The sequence below is a fragment of the Buteo buteo genome, chromosome 4 (assembly GCF_964188355.1).
Source record: "Buteo buteo chromosome 4, bButBut1.hap1.1, whole genome shotgun sequence".
Classification (NCBI taxonomy): Eukaryota; Metazoa; Chordata; class Aves; order Accipitriformes; family Accipitridae; genus Buteo; species Buteo buteo.
Window position 1 is genome coordinate 25,994,258 of NC_134174.1, and position 21,312 is coordinate 26,015,569.

At 68.5% G+C, this 21,312-nt stretch overlaps 2 protein-coding genes across 2 annotated transcripts in view; one reads left to right on the forward strand and one right to left on the reverse strand.

The window, feature by feature from the left end:
- Positions 1 to 156: 156 nt before the first annotated feature.
- On the forward strand, positions 157 to 1,469 carry IER2 (immediate early response 2). The gene has a single exon (XM_075026819.1). The coding sequence runs from the start codon at positions 441 to 443 to the stop codon at positions 1,191 to 1,193; it is 753 nt and encodes a 250-aa protein (XP_074882920.1). The 5' UTR covers positions 157 to 440; the 3' UTR covers positions 1,194 to 1,469.
- Positions 1,470 to 2,063: 594 nt separating this feature from the next.
- CACNA1A (calcium voltage-gated channel subunit alpha1 A) overlaps positions 2,064 to 21,312 on the reverse strand; it is a 32,054-nt gene continuing 12,805 nt past the window's right edge. The window contains exons 20-47 of the mRNA XM_075025071.1: positions 20,798 to 21,156; positions 20,567 to 20,708; positions 20,347 to 20,476; positions 19,911 to 19,970; positions 19,726 to 19,832; positions 18,176 to 18,275; positions 17,916 to 18,076; positions 17,707 to 17,847; positions 17,415 to 17,616; positions 17,152 to 17,316; positions 16,786 to 16,896; positions 16,470 to 16,553; positions 16,262 to 16,378; positions 16,064 to 16,129; positions 15,878 to 15,978; positions 15,495 to 15,645; positions 15,291 to 15,418; positions 13,784 to 13,880; positions 12,063 to 12,168; positions 11,306 to 11,413; positions 11,138 to 11,238; positions 10,491 to 10,594; positions 10,269 to 10,407; positions 9,816 to 9,926; positions 8,916 to 8,951; positions 7,397 to 7,592; positions 6,525 to 6,775; positions 2,064 to 3,423 (exon numbers count right to left, since the gene is read on the reverse strand). Coding sequence (XP_074881172.1) covers positions 2,959 to 3,423; positions 6,525 to 6,775; positions 7,397 to 7,592; positions 8,916 to 8,951; positions 9,816 to 9,926; positions 10,269 to 10,407; positions 10,491 to 10,594; positions 11,138 to 11,238; positions 11,306 to 11,413; positions 12,063 to 12,168; positions 13,784 to 13,880; positions 15,291 to 15,418; positions 15,495 to 15,645; positions 15,878 to 15,978; positions 16,064 to 16,129; positions 16,262 to 16,378; positions 16,470 to 16,553; positions 16,786 to 16,896; positions 17,152 to 17,316; positions 17,415 to 17,616; positions 17,707 to 17,847; positions 17,916 to 18,076; positions 18,176 to 18,275; positions 19,726 to 19,832; positions 19,911 to 19,970; positions 20,347 to 20,476; positions 20,567 to 20,708; positions 20,798 to 21,156 — 4,039 coding nt within the window. The 3' untranslated portion in view covers positions 2,064 to 2,958. The remainder of the gene's footprint in view (positions 3,424 to 6,524; positions 6,776 to 7,396; positions 7,593 to 8,915; positions 8,952 to 9,815; positions 9,927 to 10,268; positions 10,408 to 10,490; positions 10,595 to 11,137; positions 11,239 to 11,305; positions 11,414 to 12,062; positions 12,169 to 13,783; positions 13,881 to 15,290; positions 15,419 to 15,494; positions 15,646 to 15,877; positions 15,979 to 16,063; positions 16,130 to 16,261; positions 16,379 to 16,469; positions 16,554 to 16,785; positions 16,897 to 17,151; positions 17,317 to 17,414; positions 17,617 to 17,706; positions 17,848 to 17,915; positions 18,077 to 18,175; positions 18,276 to 19,725; positions 19,833 to 19,910; positions 19,971 to 20,346; positions 20,477 to 20,566; positions 20,709 to 20,797; positions 21,157 to 21,312) is intronic.

Below are 21,312 nucleotides of genomic sequence, written 5' to 3' on the forward strand. Positions count from 1 at the left end.
CATGTACGCCCCCCCCCCCCCCGTGTTGCCCCGTGTCGCTGTCCCGGGCACACGGGGGGGGCGCAGGGACGCCCCCCACCTCATGGGAGCACAGCGACCCGCTCACCCCGCGGGGGGGCACAGGGACCCCCACCCCTGAGAGTACAGCTACCCCCCCAGCCCATGGGGGCGCAGGGACCCGGTCCCGGGGGGGGGGGAGCAGAGACACCACCTCCCCCGGGAACAGAGCCCGCCCCCCCCCTCCGGTAGCTCTCCCCGCAACCCCCCCCGGGCATTTCCGCCCCCCGGCGCCGCCGAGCCGCCCCGGGGCCGGATGCGGCGCCGGGGGGGCGGACGGGGGACGGGGGCGGACCGGGGACGGGGCCGCGGGGGGGGGGGAGCGGCGGTATAAGAGCCCCGCGCCGGGGGCGGCCCCGCCGCACTCCGCTCCCGGTGCCGCCATGGAGGAGGCGCAGCGGCTGCTGACCGTGTCGGTGTGGAAGCTCTACCGTTGCCGGTTGCAGCGCGGCGGCCTCCGCCTCCACCGGAGCCTCCAGCTCTCGCTCCTCGTCCGCGCCGCCCGGCACCGCTACCTGACCGCCCGCGCCGCCGCTCAGCCGGGACCCGCCGCCGGGACCCCCCCGGGAACGGCACCCGGGGACCCGCCGTACGTACCGACCCCGGACCGGGGGGATCCCCCCAGCGCCCCGACCGGGGATCCCCGGAGCCGACCGACCCCGGACCCCCCCCGCAGCGCCCCGGACCGGGGGGACCCTCCGAACCCACCAACCCGGGACCCCCGCAGCGCCCCGGACCGGGGGGACCCTCCGAACCCAGCGGCCCCGGACCCCCGCAGCGCCCCGGACCCCGCGAACCGGGACCGCCCCCAGGACGCCCCGAGCCGGTACCGCGACCCGCCGAGCGCTCCGAGGCTGCCGCCCACCCGGGACCCGCCGAGCGTTCCCCCCGCCGCGCCGCACCCTGAGCCGCGTCCCCCCGGAGCCCCACGGATCCCCGGAGCCCCCCCGGCGGCGCGGGCCGGGCGTAAGCGGCGGAGCAGCGGCTCGGCCGGGCCGGTGCCGGTGCCGGTACCGAGCAAGCGGGCGCGGCTGGAGGCGGAGGAGCCGCCGCTCGCCCCGGGGCCGCCCGGCCGCTGCTCGGGGCCGCCCGCCGCCGCCTTCGGTCTCCTGGTCCGCGCCGTCGGGGCGTGCTGAGCCCCCGCGTACACGGACCCCACCGGGCGTACGGAGCGGGGGGGACACGGAGACACTCAGTCCCCCCCGGGACACACGGGACCGGTACGGGGACCTCTCCGGGACACAAGGACTCTCGGGGCCCCCGGTGGGCCCCCCCCGGTGAGCCCCCCACCGTGATGGACTCGTGCTGGGGGGGGGGGGGAGCTGCAGGCTGGCCCTGCCCCCCCCCCCGGCTTCCCCACCAATTTTGTTTAATTATTATTTTGTTAATGAAATAAAAGTCGGTTTTGTGCAGCTGCTGTCTCGGGGTCTTGAGGGGGGCACATCCCGTGAGTGGCGAGGGGCCCCCTGTGTCCCCATGACACCCCCCTCGATGCCCCCCACCCCAAATTGGGGGGAAAAAGGGGGTTTCCTGGGGCGGAGGGGGGGGCGGTGGATGTTCTGATGGGTCGGGGCGGCTGGGCCCAAACTTTAGGGGGGGAAACGGGGGTTGCTGGCGGGGGGGAGGATTGCCCCCCTTCCCCCCCCCCGCTCCACCTCTCCCCGCCTCAGTTTCCCCCCAACCCCGGGGCCAGGATACGGGGGCGGATATCTGGCACCTGCCCCGGGGGCGGGGGGACCCCAAACCCCGCGGGGAGCCGACCCGTGCGGGGGAACTCCCCCCCTCCGGTTCCGGGAAGCTCCACGTGCTGCCCACGCGGGGGCTGAGCCGTGGCGGGGGGGGGGGGAGGGGGCAGGGCGGGCGCCCGGATGCCTGGGTCCCCTGGGCGGGGGGGACGGGACGGGACGGGTTCCTGCTTAGCGGAGCGCCGCGCCGCCCATCCCCGCGGCATCGGGGCTGAGCTGGCCTGGGCGGTGCAGGGCCCCGCCGTGGGTGCGTGGGCTCGCCGGGCCGGTGTTTCCCCGCCCCGCCCCGCCCCGCCGGGCCCAAACCGGCTGCCCCGGTTCCGCCGGGAGACCCCGCCCGGGGCGCAGGGGCCGGGATGGCGCTGAGTTCCAGGGAGGCCCCGTGTGCGTCCCCCCCCCCCGCGCCGTGTCCGCCCCCCCGCCGTGTCCCCCGGTGCCCCGGGCGGGGCTGCGACGTTTCCTGACTCCGCCGCTTCCTCGTTCCTGCGGCGGCGGGGGAGGGGTCGGGCGCCGGCACGCCGGGGTCCCCCGGGGGCTGGGAGGGCCGGGGAGGGGGCGCGAGCTGCCCCCGGTCCCCCCGCCCCGATGCCCCCCGCCCCCCCCTCGGGGCCCGATCCCGGGAAGGAGCGAGATAGGGCTCGATCCAAAATTCCTCTTTTTTAATGGTTTCGTTTGTTTGGGGGGTTTCGGGCTTTTTTTTTTTTTTGTCCTTTTTTTTTTTTTTAATCTTTATTTCTGGTTTCGGTAACTCGGTTCATGCAATGGCGGCAGCCCCGGCCCCGCCGCCTTCGTGCCTCGGGCGGGGGGGGGTGTCCGGCGGCGCCGGTGCCCGGTGCCCAGCCTGGAGCCTCTCCGGGCTCCGCTTCCCGCTTCCCGCGGCCCGTTCCCGCCCCGGCGGCTCCTCCCGGCCCGGGGCGCCGCGGCCGTGCGGGGCTGGGGGTCGTGGGGGGGGTGTCCCCGGGGCCGCCCCCCGCGGCGGCGGCGGCGGCTCCTCCAGATGATAAAACTCATCCATAGCCCCGGGAGCGGGCGGGGGGGGGGGGGGTTAGTGGTAGTGGTGGGGTGGCGGCGTGGCGTCCGTCCCCCCCCCCCGCCGCGATATGTCGCGGCGCCGGTCGCGACGGCGCCCTGTCGCGATAGGTCGTCGGAGGCGCCGCTAGCAGCAGTCATCGTCCGTCTCGCTGTAAGGGTCGCGGAGGCCGGGCCGCCCCTTCCCGGCGCCGTGTCCCGGGTAGTAGCCGTTAGGCAGCCGCCGGCCGGGCCGGGGGGGCGAGGGGCCCGGGCCCCCTCCGCCACCGCCGCCAGCGGCCCGGGGGGGCCGGGGGACGCGTCCGTCGAGCGGCGGCTCCGGGTCTCGGGGTCCGCGGGGGGCGTCGGTCCAACGGGCGACGGGGCGGGCGGCGCGGGGCGAGGCGGGGGCGGCGGCGGCGGCGGGGGGCGGCGGGCGGCGGGGCCCGCGGGCGGGGGTCGGCGCGGCGGGCGGGGGTCGTCGGGCGGCGGGGGAGTAGGAGACGTGCGGCCGCGGCGTGGCGGGGGTCGGCGGGAGCTGGCGGCGGGCGCGGCGGGGCGTGCTGGTCCCCGAGGTGGAGAGCACCGGGCTGCCGCTCACCGAACTACTGCCCTACAGCAACACCGAGACACCGGGGATCACGGCGGGGGGGTGGGCACGGCGGGGGGGGACACGGGGGACGCGGACATGGGGGACGGGGGAGAGGACACGGAGCGTGGGCGCGGGGGGACGCGAGGAGAACACGAGGGACACGGGCACGGGGGGGGCATGGACGTGGGGGACAAGGGAAAGCGCACGGACAACATGTAGGACGTGGACGTGGGGGGGATGGACACGGGGGACAAGGACACGGGGGACACGGACACGGGGGACATGGACATAGGGGACACGGGGGGCATGGACACGGGGGACACGGGAAAGGACATAGGGGGATGGACATGGACAAGGGAAGGGACACAGGGCACGGACAGGGACAACACACACGGGGGGGTGGACATGGGGGACGGGTAAGGACACAGGGCACAGACATGGACAACACGAGGGATGTGGACACGAGGAGGATGGACATGGGGGACAGGAAAGGACATGGGGGGGACATGGGGGACATGGACACAGGGGACATGGACATGGGGGATGAGGGAGAGGACACAAGACGGGGACAGGGGGACAACACACACGGGGGGGTGGACATGGGGGACACGGACAGAGGGGAGCATGGACATGGGGGACAAGGGAAAGGACACAGGGGTGGGCACAGACACGAGGACAACAGAGGGACATGGCGGAGGATGGGTGGGAAGGGATTGGGACCAGGGACACGGACACAGGGGACATAGACATGGGAGAGAGTGGCAGGGGTGGGGGAGAGACGGACATGGACAAAGGGGACCCAGGGGGGTGGAGATGGGGGGCCAGGGACATGGGATCACAGGTATGGGGAGAGGCAGGGGACATGGGGGGGGCACGAGGGACAGAGAGAGGGGGTTGGGGGACACAGACACAAGCAGAGACATAGGGGGCCATTGGGTGGGGGCGTCACAGCCACGAGCAATCACAGACAGGGTGGGGGTTACAGCCACGGGGGGCATCACAGCCACAGGCCATGCAGACATGGGGGGGCCCAGGCGGGAATGGGGGGGACGGGGACGGGGCAGAGAAAAGCAGCAAGGACACAACGGGGGGGGGGGGTGGAGAAAGAACAAACGAGAGAGCAGAGGGGAAGAGAAGTGAGAAGAGGTGGGGGGGGCGGCTGGAGGCGGCTGCAGGCTGGGGGGGGGGGCAGAGGGGTGCAGGGAGGGAGGGGGCTGCCAGGTCCCCCCAAAGCCACTTGCAAGGCAAAAGGAACAAAAGCTCCGGGAGGGGAGGGGGTCGCGGTTCAGCCAGGAGGGATGGGGGGAGTGGGAGCTGGAGAAGTTTGGAAGAGTCGGCCCGAGGGAGTTGGGGGACGCTGCACCCCAAACTGTTACCTGGGGGACCTGGGGTCTGGGGACCGTGCACCCCAATCTGGGACCTGCAGGGTGGGGAGCATGCCAGTCTTTTACGTGGGGGGGGCCTGGAGTGGGGGGACCATGACCCCCCCAATCCATTACCTGCAGGGACTCGGGGTTCAGGGTCTGTGCACACCAGTCTGGGACCAGTGGGGACCAACGCACCCCAATCCGGGGTTGTGGGGATGGTGCACCCCAATGCCTGGCTGGAGGGTGCAGGGGATGGTCACCCTGATCCAGGCCTTTGGGTGCCTAGGTGGGGGGGGGGGGGGTGTCCATGCCCCCCTCCCACTCCGAGGTCGTGAGGACCCCAGCACCTATTCTGGGGTGCAGGGCCATGTACCCCAGTGCCATCACCCTAGCAGGGCTGCATGCCCCAGCCCAGGGCTAGAGGGGGCCTGTGCACCCCCAAACCTTAGTGTAGGGACTGTGCTGCCCCCCCCCAGGACTAATGGGGTGCCCCCAAACCTGGCTGGAAGGGCTGAGGTCCCTGATGCAATTAGTGCAGCCGTGCACCCCAAAGCAGGGCTGTGTGTGTGGGGGGGTGTCCCTGCACCCCAACCCTGGGCACATGGGGCTGTGCACCCTAAAGCAGGGCTGTGGGGGGGTCCCTGCACCCCAACCCTGGGCACATGGGGCTGTGCACCCTAAAGCAGGGCTGTGGGGGGGTCCCTGCACCCCAACCCTGGGCACATGGGGCTGTGCACCCTAAAGCAGGGCTGTGGGGGGGTCCCTGCACCCCAAGTCTGGGCTGGGGGAATCAATGTGGTCCTGCTCCTGCCCCATCTGGAGGCATGACTCCACCAGGGCTAAGGGGGTGCAGCAGGGCTAGAGATGGAGGGGGGGTCACCCCAAAACAGCCCAGGGCAGCAAAGAGACTCCTCTTGGGGCCACGTCCCCACACAGGGACCAGCCGGGTCCAGTGCCCCTCACCGGGGGTGCGCGGGTGGGGGCCGGGAGGGGGGGCAGCTTCGTTCCAAACTTTCCAGCATGGCCGAGGGGGTCGCCGGAGCCTGGGGGGGCCGGAGCAGACGGTGGGGGGCCCCGAACCGCTTACCTGGGCCACCCCTCGCCGTGACAGCGCAGCCAAAGCACAGCGATGGGGAAACAAAGAGGTGAATCAAGGCAGGCCCCCCCCCAAGCAGCTGGGGGCACCGGGGGGGCCAAGCGAGGTGGCTCTGTGCGGGCAGGGATGGGCGGGGGGGGGCCGAGAGCGGAAAGGGGGTTGGGGGGCATCCGGAGGGGTTGAAGCGTCGCCGCGGCTGACCGCCACCCCCCCTCGCACCCCCAGATCCCCTCGAGGGGTGGCCCCGTGTCCCCCTCCTCCATCACCCTCCCTCTGGGTGCTGCCCCTCCTGGCAGGGCTGGACCCCCAAGGCAGGGTCCTGGGGAGGTTCTGCTGGTGTAACTGGGCTCCTGGACGCCACCAGTATAAACTGGGGTAGGCAGAATGGGTGGGGGGGTGAGCTGGGACCCCCCACCTCACCCAAGCAGCCACGGACCCTGGGAGGGGGGGGTCCCAATGCCCCCGGTAGCCTGGCCAGCACCGGTGGGTGGGGGGTATTCCGGGGATGGGGGGGGGTGTCTTTGGTTGAACCCCAAGCCAGAGGCCGCCGGGGACCCGGCCCGGGGGGAGGCAGCCCTTGCCCCCCCATGGGCAGGGGGGGTCCCCACGCTCCATCGCGGTGCCTAGAGGCGGAGGGGGGAGCGGAGGGTTGCACCCACCTGCCGGGGGGCCGCGTGCTCCCGGCCCTCACTGGGGGAGCGGGACCAGCGGCGGTCACGGGAGCGGGGCCGCCCGTAGTCGTGCCGCTCGGGGGGGCAGCGCTCCTTGTCCCCGGGGCCGTGGTGGTGGTGGTGGTGGTGGTGGTGGTGGTGCCGGTGTTTGCGGTCCTTGGCGCGGCCCCGCTCCGGGTCCCGCTCCTTGGGCGGGAGGTCGCCCGACTGCGTCGTGACGCTGAGGTCCGTGCCCAGCCCTGTGGGGGATGAGGGGGGGGGTGATGGGGGGGACAGCCTGGGCGGGAGGAGGTGGGGATGGGGTGGCGGGGATGGGGTGGACCAGGGGACACCCAAGGTGGAAGGATGTGGGGGCTTGGTGGAGGAGATGGGGTGTCCCAGGGGACGTACGGTGGAGGAGATTGGGGACCCAGTGGTGGAGATGGGGTGGCCCAGGGGACACCAGGGGCTGGAGATGGGGTCCCAGTGGAGGAGATGGGGTGGCCCAAGGGACACCCAAGATGGGAGGAGGTAGGGACCCAGTGGAGGAGATGGGGTGGCCCAGAGGACAGAGGATGCAGGAGGAGATGGAGAACTGGTGGCGGAGGTGGAGTGGTCCAGGGGATGTGGGAAGCAGGAGATGGGGACCTGGTGGAGGAGGTGGGGTGGCCCAGGGGACATTGGTGACAGGAGAAGAGATGGAGGCCTTGGGGACAGCTGGGTCAGGAGATGAAGGTCACCCATCAGAGGGAGAGGGTGGCCTTGGGGACACCCAGGGCAGGAGGAGATGGCAAGACCCACAGGACGCCTGGGCAGGAGGTGCGGGGTGCCCCTGGGGATGGTGGAGGTGGGGGGACTGTGGGGAGACCATGGGGTCCCACCTGTGTCCACGTCAGTGTAGCGGCTGAGGGAGCGCTCGGAGGTGCGGTGGCTCCGTTCCCGCCGGCGCTGGTGATGCCGCTGGCCGTCCTCGGGGATGACGCGCTCCAGCGAGTAGTCATCCAGCCGGATGCCCCGGGCGCGCGGGTGGCCCAGCATGGAGGCCGAGCGCTTCATGGGGCTGGCATCCGAGATGGTCTGCGGGCGAGAGCAGAGCGAGGATGGTCAGTGGGAGCCCGGGGAGATGGGGTTGGAGGGCCGGCTCCTGCGGCGGGGTGGGGGGCTTGAGGGAAGAGTTACCTGCGTGCGCTGGCCTATTTGTATCTCTTCATCCCTCCAGCTACCTGTCCGTCCATCCATCCATCCATCCATCCATCCACCCACCTGTCCATCCATCCATGCATCCTCCCATCTACCCAGCGATCCATCCATCCATCCATCCGTCTGTCGGTACGTCTGAGTCCCCTCCCTCCCTCCCAGCCTGACCCATCCCTCGGCCATAGCCCCCCCCCAGCTCCATCCCTCCAGCCCTGCTCCCCTCTTCCCGTGGATGCAGGATCTGCTCCTGCGGCCAGGACCGGTATCCCCACACCTCCAGCTACAGCCGTCCCTGTGGCCACTGGAGCCGGGCCCTGCCGGGCCACCCGCTGTCCCCACGGCTTCTAGCCTCGGTGGGTGCCGACCTGCTGTGCTCCATGCTGGGACGGACACGACGTCCCCCGCCACCAGATCCCCATGGTCCTGGGGACCGACACGCTCCGGTGCAGCATCTCAGCCCCCTGGGACAGACACCCCCACCGCCCCCCCCGCTGCTCTAACCATTGAGCTGCGCCGCCGCCGCCGGGGACCCCTGAGCATCACCGGTCACTGGGGGGGAGAGGGAGGACTGGGACAGGGGGACGGGGACGCTGCTCTTCACTGGCCACACTGGTGCTGGGACATGGCACAAGGAGGGTCTGGGTCTGGGTGGGCTGAGGTGGCCCAGGGGATGGGACACAGAGGGGAGGGACAAGAGGGGGACACAGAGCAGGGGACAGGGACTGGGAACGGATGGACAGACAGACGGGGAAGAGTCAGGAGCCGGCTGGTGAGTGGGTGTCCCTGGGTAGACAGGACAGAGAGAGACCAGGAGGGAGGGAAAGTGGGCTGGAAGGACGGAGAGGCAGAAGGAGAGAGGGACAGAGGATGGAGGAATGAATAAAGGTGGGATAGAGGGATGGATGGTGCAAGGGAAAGTTGGAGGGAGGGAAGCAGCAAGGGATGCAGGGAGGGATGTAGGGAGGGACGCAGGGAGGAAGGGATGCAAGGATGCAGGGAGGGATGCAGCAGTGACAGGAGAGTGATGAAGACCAGAAGCTGGTGGGACAGAGATGGCTGGAGCAGGGAACAGCAAGATAAGAGCAATGATGGAGGGATGGAAGGACGGATGGAGGCAGAGGTGGCAGGGTGGCTGTACGGGGTAGGGGGCCGGGGAAGGAGCAGGCGGAGCGGGGGGCTCTGGCGGGGCCCGCCGGTACCTACACTGAGGTTATTCCCTCGGGGTCGGACCTTCCTCCTCTGCTAGAGCCAGCCCAGGCGGTGCCCGCAGAGCCGGGAGAGAGAGAGAGACCAGAGTAAACACGGGGCCAGCAGGGACGGGGCGGGGGGGCCGGGGCAGAGCGGGACCGGGGTCACCCTGCACGGAGCCAAGCACCGGCTGGGCGAGCAGCAGCAGCAATGAGCAGAGCAGCCAGAGCATCCCTGTCCCCAGCCCTGGGCATGCGGAGGGGGTGACAACCCCAAAGCCGGTGACGCTTGCCGGCACAGAGGACGCCAATCCATGTCATCAGGGACCAGGGTGGCCGTGGTGCCCCCCACTTCACGGCTGCTGGGGGGGGACCTGTGCCGGCACAGGCTTGACTCTGCGCTGGAGCAGATGCAGGAGAGTCCCCGCACGGGGACCGGTGGCCACCTGGCTGCCGCACGCCGCAGCTCTGACCAGGGGGAGGTGGCACTTCTCCCCAGCTTCATGCTCCCCACCAGCCCCCTGCCTGCTGCCACCATGCTCATGCCCCCCCCCCCGCCCTGAAGCCCCCAGCCCAGCAGCTGCAGCCATTTGGGGGGGACACAGGACGCTGCTCCTGCCATTGGGTACATCAGCAGGGTCACATTCCACCGGGACCACGCTGCCCTCGGCCACCGCAGCACAGACCAGGCGTCCCAGCCCCCCAAAAGCCACCCCCTCACCCCCCATTAAAGCATAAGTGGCCACAGCAGTGTGGGAGGGGGCTGTAGGGGGGCGATGGCGTCGTGCTGCCGAGCCTGAGGACTGTCTCTGGTGTCCCCGGGGGGACAGGGATGGCCGTGCCAAGTGCCCCCTGTCCGGTGCAGGCGGTGGGGCTGTGGCTGTGCCCGGCGGCACCCCGGAAGGGGTCCCCTCACCTGGTTTTCGGCAGGGAGCCGCGGCATGGAGGCGGCGCGGCCGTGCCCCTCCATGGGCAGGTAGTCACTGTCGGAATAGCCGTCCTTCGCCATCTCGCGCATCTCCACCAACTGCAGGGGACGGGGGGTCAGTGAGGGGAAACTGAGGCACGAGGGGGGCGGGGGGCACCGAAACCAGGGACATCCCCTCACCCAGGCACAGCGGGGTGCAATGCAGAGTTTGGAGGAGGGGGGCAGGCACCGGGGACATGGGGAACAGATGGGCATGGGGGAGATGGGGCTCAGGGGACCCCAGGGACACAGGGGAGATGGAGCTCAGGGGACCTCTGGAGCCAATGGGGAACGGATGGGCATGGGGGAGATGGGGCTCAGGGGACCCCCAGCGACACAGGGGCCAGAGGGACATGGGGCTGTCCAGGGCTTGGGGAACCCCGGGGTGGCACAGCCCCTCACCTGGGAGTTGGGGCGGCTGTTGGGGACATCCTCGGGGTGTCCCCGCTCGGGGCTCCAGGTCCCCGTTTTCTGGAACATCTCCTGGGCACGCTGGGTGACCCAGGACTGACTCTCCTTCAGGCCCCCATCACGTGTGGCCCTGGCGGGGGGGACACAGGCAGGTCAGCCCCCTCCTGGCTTCTCCGCATCGGGCAGCGGCAGGCAGGGGGCTGTGGCACTTACAGCCCCGTGCCCGGCTCGGCCGTGGGCACCGCGTCCGGCCCCGGGGTCCCCTCCTGCGTGGGGGATGGCGGCTCCATGCGCTGGAACATCAGCGGCGTCCGGTTCTGCGGGGACACGAGAGGGGCTGGGGACACGGCACGGGTTGTACGGGGCTGGGACGCGGGGACACAGGGAGGGGACAGAGCTGGGACAGTCAGGGATGGGATGAGGACATGGGGAGGGGATGGGGACACAGGAGGGACTTGGGAAGGGGACAGAGCTGGGATGGAGACACTGGAGGTATGCTTGGGGTTGGGGACAGGAAGATGGGATGGAGCTGGGACACTTGGAGATGGGGATGGGGACACTGGAGAGACATGGGAAGGGGACAGGGCTGGGATGGGGATGCCAGAGGTGGCAGGGGAGGGGACAGAGCTGGAATAGGGTCACTGGAGGGATGCTTGGGGATGGGATAGGGACATGGGGACGGGGATGTGGGAGGGACTTGGGAAGGGGACAAGACTGGGATGGGGATGCAGGAGGTAGCAGAGGAGAGGATGGGGCTGGGATGAGACCCTGGTGGGACACGGGGAAGGGACAGAGCTGGGATGGGGACACTGCAGGGCCACGGGGAGGGGACGGGTTTGGGGTGCTCGTGCTGGCCCCACCTGCTCCTCCCGCATGGCCTGCAGCTTCTTGGCTTTGCTCTGCCGGTAGTACTCCATGATCATCATCGCGGCGTAGATCTTCCCCACCGTCAGGTCAGTGGCTGTGGGCACAGAGGATGAGGGGGGACGCGGACGGGGATGGGGGCGGGGATGGGGACGGTCCCTTACACTTGTGGGGGGTGACGAGCAGGTCCAGGTTTTTGGGGGAGAGGTTGGGCCAGATGGCAATCATCTCCTTGCGGAGCTCCGCGTCCATCTGCTGCTTGTCGGCTCCCCCTGCGGACAGAGGGCTGAGCGCCCTGTCCCCTCGGGGACCACCGGTCCCTGTCCCCTGGCCACCCTCTCCCCTCACCTACCCCATGGGGACCTCCCTGTCCCCCCCAGGGACAGTTCTCCCCTGCCACTGCCCTATGGACCCTGTCTCCCTTGGACCCCCTGTCCCCTGATGTCACCCTTTTCCCCCATTTCCCAGGGACCTCCATCCCTGGGCTCCTAGTTCTTTTCCCCTCCATGCCCAGGGATCCCATCCCTGTCCTTGTCACCCAAGAGACCCCCATCCCCATGCCCCCAGGGTCCCTGTCCCCTCCAGGTCTTCATCCCAAATCTACAGGATCTCCATACCCCCCAAGTCCCCATCCTTGTCCCCATCCCTCCAGGATCCCTGTACCCCCCCAGTCCCCATCCCTCCAGGGTCCCCATACCCCCCAAGTCCCCGTCCTTGTCCCCATTCCTCCAGGGTCCCCATACCCCCCGAGGCCCCATCCTTCTCCCCATCCATCCAGCATCCTGGTCCCCAGGGACCTGGTATCCAACTGCTCAGGGTCCCTGTCCCCCCAAAGCTGCTGTGCCCCCAGATTCCCTGTCCCCTCGAGGACTCTGCTCCCCCTCCCGCCAGGGTCCCCGTCCCCCCCCATCCCCCCCTTGCCTTTGGCAATCTTGATGTCGAGGGCGGTGCGGATCAGGGCCATGAGAGTGGAGTTGAAGTGCACCGTGTTGTCGTCGGCCACCGGCAGGTCCATGCGGAGCAGCCGCTGCGGGGCCGAGCAGAGCGGGGAGGGGGGCATCAGCCACGGCCCCCTCCCACCGCGCCCGGGGGCTTGCGAGAAGGCGGGGGCCGCCCCGCAGCCGCCAGGGAAACTGAGGCATGTAGCCCATCGCCCTCCCCGAGCCCCCCCCGGCCCTCCGCCTTCTCCCCAGGCCGCGGCCCCCGGACCCCCGCGAGATGCCCGGGGTGGGGGGCATGGCACGGCCAAGCGGGACCCCGGCGTCCGGGCGGGCAGCACATGCAGCGGGCAACACATGCAGCAGGGAGGGGGCCGACTCATTCCCGGCTCCGTTCCGGGGATGGCGGGGGCGGCCAGGGGCTTCTCTGGGTGCAAACCGGCATCCTCAGGGTGGGGGGGTGCAGGGAGACGTGCCTGGGCTGGGGGGGTGGGAGGAGAAGCTATGAGTTTGCCAGGCCTCAGCCCCACGGTGCCCCACACCCTCCCCAGCTCCCAGTGCCAAGCAGGTGGTGGAATGTCCCCCCCCAAAAAAGGGCAGGGACCCCCCCCCCATGCAGCCCCATGGGGGAGGATTTGGGGGGTGCAGAGCAGCAGGACAGGGAGCGAGCAATGCCAATGGGGAAACTGAGGCACGGAGACGCAGGGTCCCCATACCCCACCACCCCCCCCCCGTGCCCAGGTCCCCCCACACCCCACGATGCAGCTCCCGAGCACCCATAGCCCCCATGGCTGGGGGGGGCGCGGGCCGTGCAGCAGCCGGGGGGGGCCGGGCAGGGGAGACTCACTGCCAGGAGAGGAGGCGGTGGGCAGAGGTGGGATGGAGAGAAGGAGAGTGGGGGGGGAGAGGCTGCAGGGACAGGGAAGAGGGGGGCAAGGGTGAGCCCCAGGGGGGGCCTGAGCAGACACTCCTCTGGGTGGGCAAGGCGAGCCCTATGGAGGGGGGGGTCCCTAAAAATGGGCGGCTCTGGATGAGGCAGCCTTGAGCCCCACAGGGGACCCCCAATACGGGGGGGGGCTGGCCAAGCCCCATGGGGGTCCCCAAATAGGGGCTTCTGGGGGGGCTGGCTGAGGCCAGAGGGGTCCCCAATAGGGGCTTCTGGGGGGGGCTAGTTGAGCCCAATGGGTGTCCCCAAATAGGGGCTCTGGGGGGGCTGGCTGAGCCCAATGGGGGTCCCCAAATAGGGGCTCTGGGGGGGCTGGCTGAGCCCAATGGGGGTCCCCAAATAGGGGCTCTGGGGGGGCTGGCTGAGCCCAATATGTGTCCCCAAATAGGGGCTCGGGGGGGGCTGGCTGAGCTCCATGAGGGGTCCCCAGTAGGGGCTCCTGGGGGGGTCCAGCCCTGAGCCTCCAGCCTGCAGCAGGCAGGGAGGTGGCGGGGGGCACACGCTCCTCGGGCGGCGGATCTTACCCAGCCCGTCCTGGGGGACACGCAGAGGCTCAGCGGGGCCGGTGGCCACCGCGCCGGTCAGGGCTCGCCGCAGGAGGAGAAAACCAACAAAAAACCAACAAAAACCAAAAAAAAAACCAACCAAAAAAAAAAAAAAAAGAGGCCGAGAAGCATCGGCCGGGCTGAGTCGGTGCCGCTGCTGGGAACCGGCACGGCTTTGAGGGGGCTTCGCTCTGGTGGGAAGAGTTATTCTACCTTATAAGCAACACGGGGTGGGCATTTCTTGCCTAAACCCAGGGGCGGGGACATATGTCTCAGCATTTCATACATGTCCATGAAAGTCAGCCGGCCCCTGGGAGCGGAGAGAACAAGAAGGAAGAGACATCGGACAGAAAAAGGACAAAAAAGAGGCAAGAGAGACAGAGAGACGCGGAGAAAAAAAATGAAAAAAAAAAAAGAAAAAAAAAGAGGTTTAAACCCGGCCGGCCGCAGCCCAGGGCCCCGTGGAGGAGGAGGAGAAGGAGGGGAGGAAGGCGATGGCCGGTGCCCATGCAGCCCCGCGGCGCTGGAGGGGGGGTCCGGCCGTGCTGGCCGGGGGCCGCGGGGCGCAGCAAGCAGAGCTGGGCAGGGATGGGGGGGCTCCATGCGGCGCGCCGGGGGCTGGGGCCGGCCCCGGGGGTGCGGGACGTGTCTGTGTATATATATATATATAGATATCATATATATATCCGAGAAACCATAAGCAACATTCATTCCGTTGATGCTCAGCAGGTTTTTAGTGTAAGTCAAACCTTGCAAGCAACCCTATGAGGGCATTTCTTGCCTAAGCCCAATGGGGGAGATATTACGCGTAATAAACTGTACATATCCTTATAATGAATGCGGCCACTGCAAGAAGAATACAGGGGGGTTAGTGCGGACGCCGGAGACACGCACGACCGCGGACGCGCCGAGGGGCTGGGGAAACTGAGGCACGGACCCTGAGACAGGGGGAGAGAGGATGGGATTGGGGGACAGGACCCCCCCGTGCTGAGGGGGGGGTTGCGGCTGCTTGGCTGCAATGGGGATGGGGGGGTGCAGGGTGGTTGTGGGGAGAGCTGGAGCTCCCCTGGCTCCATCCCTGCTGATCCCAGTATGGACCAGTCTGGCCCACCGAGGACCTGGTAGACCATCACAGGACACCCCAAGAGCAGCCAGGGACCCCCCAGGACATCACGGGACACCCTGGACCCTGGGACAAAGCAGAGACACCCCCCCCGGGAAATCGCGGGGACCCTCCAGCACCCGGCAGAACCCCCAGGGACCCCCTGGGTCCGGCTGAGTCCCTTTGCCTGGTGCTGGGGGCTGGGGGTCGGGGCGGGGGCAAGAGGGAGAAATCCGGCGGCCGAGCACCTACAATTGAGAGAGGACAGGTTAATCGGCACCGTGCTGGGGGGGGCTAGGCCCCCCCATGGCTGCGTGGGGACAGCAGACCCGGGGGACATCCCCTTGGGGGACAGCCCCTGGGGACACCCCCTTGGGGGGACGGTCCCAGGAGTCACCTCCTCCGTGACACACCAGGGCCACTGGCCCCAGAGGACCCGGGGGGGGCTCTCGGGCACTTGCTGCACCCCTTCAGACCCTGCTGCATGGCGGGAGAGGGGGGAAGACTGTCCGGCCAGCCAAGCCCCCGGGAGCCGCTGTGCCCCCAGCGCTGAGAGGGGACCCAGGCGTCTGGGGAGACCCCCTGCCCCCCCGCCCCTGCCCCGGGGGGGTTCCTTACCAGGCGGCGGGGTCGTATTCAGCCCAGACGCGGACGTACTCGTCCAGGTGGTGGGGGCCCAGGATGGAGGAGTCGCGCGTCAGGTACTCAAAGTTGTCCATGATGACAGCGACAAAGAGGTTCAGCATCTGGGGGGGCATGGGAGGGGGGTGTCAGGGTGGGGGCGGGTGGGCTGGGGTCCCCTCTACGCCTCCCGGGGCTCACCAGGAAGGAGCAGAGGAAGATGAAGGAGACGAAGTAGAAGTAGGCGAACTCGTTGCCGCACTCGTCCTCCTTGATGCCCGAGTTCTGGTCGCAGGGCTTCCCGCTCAGGCAGGACAGCATGATCTCATGCCAGGCCTCCCCCGTGGCGCTCCTGCGGCAGAGGGGGGGGACGCTGCTGGGTGACCCCAGCCAGGGAAGGGGCCGGGCAGGGGGGGCCACACCAGCACGGCACTGGGTACCACTGGAGGGCGATGGGACTGTGCTTGGGGTACACGCTGGCATGGCACTGGGTACCACTGGTGGCACTGGGACCGTGCTGGGGGGACGTGCCGGCATGGCACTGGGTACCACTGGTGGCACCGGGACCGTGCCGGGGGACTCACCGGAAGAGGAGCATGAGGGCCTGGAAGAAGGTGCGGAAGTTGTTGTGCTGGGTGATGGCCGACTCGTCATCCTCCTCCTCAATGCCAATGTTGCCGAAGACCTGGGGGGGGGCCGGGATGGCTCAGGGGTGGCGGGGGGCTGGGGCAGGGTGCTGGGGGAGGCGGGGGAGGGCCGGGGGCTCTCACCTGCATCCCAATGATGGCGTAGATGAAGAAGAGCATGGCGATGAGCAGGCAGACGTAGGGCAGAGCCTGGGGGCAGAGCGGGGCCAGTCACGCCACGCCGGGGCTGGATGCGGCCCCCCGGCGCGGGTTGGGCTGCCAGCCCCTGGGTGGGGGCGGCTGGGGGAGGAACGCAGGTTTTGGGGGGGCATCGGGCAGCACCTTGAAGGACTGGACGAAGGTCCAGAGCAGGATGCGGATGGTGTAGCCCTGGCGCAGCAGCTTGATGAGCCGCGCAGCCCGGAAGAGCCGCAGGAAGCTGAGGTTGATGAAGTTGTTCTGGGGGGACACGAGGGGTGAGCGGGGGGGGGGGGAGCAGAGCCCGGCACTGGGGCCGCGGGGTTGGGGGGATGCGGTGGCTCCCACCTACCCCGAACTCTGTCACCAGGATGTCCGTGATGCTCCCCAGGACCGTGACAAAGTCGAAGATGTTCCAGGCGTCACGGAAGTAATTCTGTGAAGGGAAGGGGACGAGGGACACGGGGCAGCGGCGCTGCCAGCATGCCAGCTCCCAGGTCCCACGAGTACCCGTACACCAGCTCCCCAGATCCCATGGGTACCCATGCACCGGGATCCCGCAATTACCCATGCACCAGCTCCCAGGAACCTGCTGGTACGGTGCAGGATGCCCCGGGGCTGGATGTGTGTCCCCTGGGTCCCCATCCCCGGCATGCAGCGGCACGTACCAGCACACCGAAGGCCATGATCTTCAGGAGACACTCAAGGGAGAAGAGGGAAGTGAAGACATTGTTGAACATCTTCAGCACGTTCTCGTAGGCATCCGAGGCGTCATAGAACTGGGGCGATAGCGTGGAGGATGGGGATGGGGACAGGGGTGCATCCCGGGGGGTAAGATGGGTCCACGGGCACAGGGATGGATCCAAGGGGACAGGGACAAGCCCCAGGGGACAGGAGAGGTGCCAGGGGAGAAGGACAAACCCCAGGGGACAGGACCAAGGGGATGCAAACGGGCTGAGCACAGCCCCCAAGGGACAGGGATGGGACAGACCCAGAGGGGCTCCCCGGGACCCCCAAGCCTGCTCCCCACCGACCTTCATCATGAGGACAATGGTGTTGAGGGCAATCATGGCCATGATGGTGTACTCGAAGGGCGGCGACACCACGAACTGCCACATGCGGTACTGGAAGCTCTGCCGGTTCTGCGGCATGTGCCGCGTCAGGGGCTTGGCACTGATGGCGAAGTCAATGCAGGCTCTCTGTGGGGTGGGGAACAGGGTGGGCATCACTGACCCCCCCCAGCCCGGCCGGGGGATCCCCAAAAGGTGTCGAGGAGGGAGGGGTCCGGAGGCAGCACCTCATTTTTCTCCAGGCTGTACTCCTCCATCATCTTGTCCCCCTGCTCCTGGAAGGTGATGATGATCAAGGCCACGAAGATGTTGACAAAGAAGAAGGGGAAGACCACGAAGTAGACCACGTAGAAGATGGACATCTCCATGCGGTAGCCGGGGCTGGGGCCCTGGTTCTCGTAGGTGGCATCCACCGAGTGCTTGAGGACCCTGTGGTGGGACAAGTGCAGGGATGGGATGGGGGTCCCAGTGTCCCCCCACCCCGTCCCCACATCCCCCCACCCATCTCCATGCCCTTACTGTGGCCATCCCTCGCCGGTGGAGACAGTGAAGAGGGTGAGCAGCGCCCAGAGCACGTTGTCGTAGTGAAACTCATACTTCTTCCACTCCCGCTTCTGCGCCTTCACCTCATTGTCCTTCTCGTAGACCAAGTATTCCCCCCTGGGAGGGGAGGGGGCGGTGGGACGGGGTGGGGGGCGGCGGTGGACCCCCGCCCGCCCGGGCCATACCTGCAGTCCTTCTCGAACTCCTTGGACTCATCGGTGCAGTAGAAGAACTTGCCCTTGAAGAGCTGGACGGCCACCACGGCAAAGATGAACATGAAGAGCATGTAGACGATGAGGATGTTGAGGACGTTCTTCAGGGAGTTCACCACGCAGTCGAAGACAGCCTGGGGGCAGGGACCAGGGAGGGGGTCGGTGCCAGCCAGGACCCCCCCAACACCCGGGGTGGGCAGCAAATCCCCTTCCCCATCCGCCCCCTTGCCCACCTTGAGCTTGGGCAGCCTCTTGATGGTCTTCAGGGGCCGGAGGACGCGGAGGACGCGGAGGGACTTGATGGTGTTGATGTCCTTCCCCTTGCTGCTGCCACTGTGGGGGGGCAGGGAAGACGTGGGGCCCCCGGCATGGCGGCTCGGGGTGCCCTGGCATCCCGGCAGGACCACGGGTGGTCCCACCCCCTCCTTTCTCCGGTGGTGACAGTCCCCTCCCTGGCCAAGTGGGCAGCGGCTGCCCAGCACAGGGCAGAGCTTGAGGCTGAGACCCCCTGCACTCATCACACGCCAGGGAGAGCCTGGTGTGTTTCCCACGGCCCCATCCCTGAGGCTGCTTTTTGAGGGGGGGGTGCAAGGAGGGCTGTAGGGTTGGGGGGGGAGCGAGGCACGACCATGAGCACGAGGAGAGCACGAGGACGGAGACGGGGCAGGAGACGAAGGCAGAAAGACTTTACCGTGAGCTGCTCCTGTGGCCGGTGGCAGAGGAAGGGGAGAGACAAGGCACGGTGAGAGCCCGGCCCCCGCCCCGCGCCCGCGCCCCCCCGGCCACTTCCCACCGGGAGCCTGGGGGAGCCACGGGGGGATCCTGGCTTCCCAGGAGGTAATTGGGGTCTGCTCCAGGCTTACTCACCCATTACTTGGGGGGGATGCTCAGTTACGTGGGGGATGTTCACCCCTTACTTTAAGGATACTCAGTTACTTGGGGGGGTGCTCATCCTTTACTTGGGGGATGCTCATGCTTTACTTTAAGGATGCTCAGTCACTCAGGGGATGCTCACCCTTTATTTGGGGGGATGCTCAGTTACTCAGGGGATGCTCATCCTTTACTTGGGGGATGCTCAATCACTGTGGGGATGTTCACCCTTTTTTGGGGGATGCTCAATTACTGGGGGGATGGTCACCCTTTACTTGGAGGATGCTCACCCTTTGCTTTAAGGATGCTCAATCATTTGAGGCATGCTCAGTTACTCAGGGGGTGCTCATCCATTTCTAGGAGATTCCTCATCCCTTTCTAGGTTACTCATCCCTTACTAAGAGGCTATTCATCCTTTGCTAGCAGATTCCTCATCTTTATTTAGGGTTTACTCCAGCCCTGTTCACTGCTCTGGGGATTCCGCACTGGGGCGGCTGCTCGGCACCGGGGCCTGATCCTGCCCGGGGACACCGGGGCGGTGCTGCCAGGGCGCGGGGACACTGGGACGGTGACAGGACGACACAGCACGGTGGCAAGCGGCCGAGGACGGACGTCAAGCGACACAGCAGAGCGCGGACAGCCGGGCAGCGGACGCGGCGGGTGGGCAGCGAGCGGCTGTGGGGCCACGGGATGGACCCCAGCAGGGCTGGGGTGGGGGGACTGGGACAGCCCCACTGGGAGGCACTGAGAGAGGCGAGACCCCACCACCTCCATCCCCTCTCCACCATCCTGTTCCCCTCCCTGGTGCCACTGCCGTCCCCCGAGCACGGGGGGACCCAGGTGTGCCCACCCCCTCCCGGGACCCCCCAGGATGCCCCCAAGACTCCCCCACGTCCCCGAGGGGGGGACTCACGTGAAGGCGAAGGCCACCAGCGCCCCGCTGACCACGATGAAGTCCAGGATGTTCCACAGGTCCCGGAAATAGGCACCTTGGTGAAGCACCAGCCCCAAATCCACCATCTGCGGGGGGCAAGGCGGGGAGGGGTGAGGGGGTGCCGGGGGGGCCCCCGCCCCGCGGACCCCCCCCTCCCCGCTCACCTTGATCACCATCTCAAAGGTAAAGACACCCGTGAAGACGTAGTCGAAGTAGCGCAAGACCTGGAGGGGGGAGGAGGTGGGGTGGGGGGAGATGCCTGGGGTCCCCCTGGCACCCTGGGACCCCCCCCGGTACCTCGCAGCACCCTGGGGCTGTGGGACCCCCCTGGCACCCTGCGACCCCCTGGCACCCCAGGACCGCCCCAGCACTCCATGGCTGTAGGACACCCCAGCACCCTGGGGCCACGGGCAGGGTCTCAGGGGCAGGACAAGGGGGGACACACCCCACTTTGGCACAGCCCGAGTTGCTGTTTTGGGGGTGCCTCACCCTGCAAAGCAGCACTGTGAGAAGGGGGCTCAGCCCCACAGCCCCCCCGACAGCACCCGGGGGTCCCTCTGTGCCCAGCTGCGGGGCGGGGAGGGGGGGCTGGGGGCTTACGTTGTTGCGGGGGGCGTTGGGCTGCACGGGGTCCTCGGCGGCCAGGGCGATGCTGCTCATGGCGATGACCATCAGGATGCACATCTCAAAGTACCGCAGGTTGACGATGTAGTGGCACAGCCGGCGGAACCTGGGGGGGGGGGGCGTGGAAGAGGGATGGTGAGGGAGGGGTGAGCAACGGGCACCCCCAGGACACCCCCAGTCCCCCCGCGGTGCTCACGGGTTGGTGGTGGAGAGGATGAACATGGAGCTGTAGGGCACCATGGGCTTGGGGCCGTTCTCCTCCTGATCGTCGCCTTCCTCCTTCTTCTCCTCCTCCTCCTCCTTGCGGGGCAGCGGCTCGGGGTTGGCGTTCCTGTTCACTGCGAGAGCGGCGGGATCATGGCCCCTGCACGCCTCCCGGAGCCCCTGCATCCCCCACACCCCCCAGACCTTGGGAGGGGTCCCCTACCTTGGACCAGGGCGTTGGTGGGGGGCGGCGGGAGGGGGGGTGGGATGTCCACGGCCGTGTGCTCCGGCTTCCCCCCTGCCTTGGTGGGGTTGTTGTGGGGGCCGGGGTTGGTGACCACCAGGCTGTTTTCGGGGGGGGGATTGGGGGTGGTGGGGGGCCGGCGTAGGGGGGCCCCGGTGGGGCAGGCGGTGTGGTTGCCCACGGGTGGGGGCGCGGGGGGCTCGGCGGTGGCCAGTTTGTTGTTCTTCATGTTGTCGATGTCCTCTGCGACGGGGGGCTCCCGGCGCCCCACGTCCTGCTGGATGGGGCGGGTGGTGGAGAGCGTGGGGCCTGCCGGCACCCCGGAGACCTGGTTCTCCCTGGGGGGAGGCAGAGGGGAGGGGGCTCAGCGGGGACCCCCTGGCACCCCCGGCACAGCTCCCACATCAGGCGCTGAGCCAGGAATGCCAGAGGGGATTTGGGTACTCCTGGGAGCCAGAGGAGCTCCCCGGTCCCGGAGGGGTCCCACCAGCCCC

Coding starts and splice junctions, on each gene's coding strand:
- IER2 (XM_075026819.1), top strand. CDS start 441: ATGGAGGAGGCGCAGCGGCTGCTGACCGTGTCGGTGTGGAAGCTCTAC.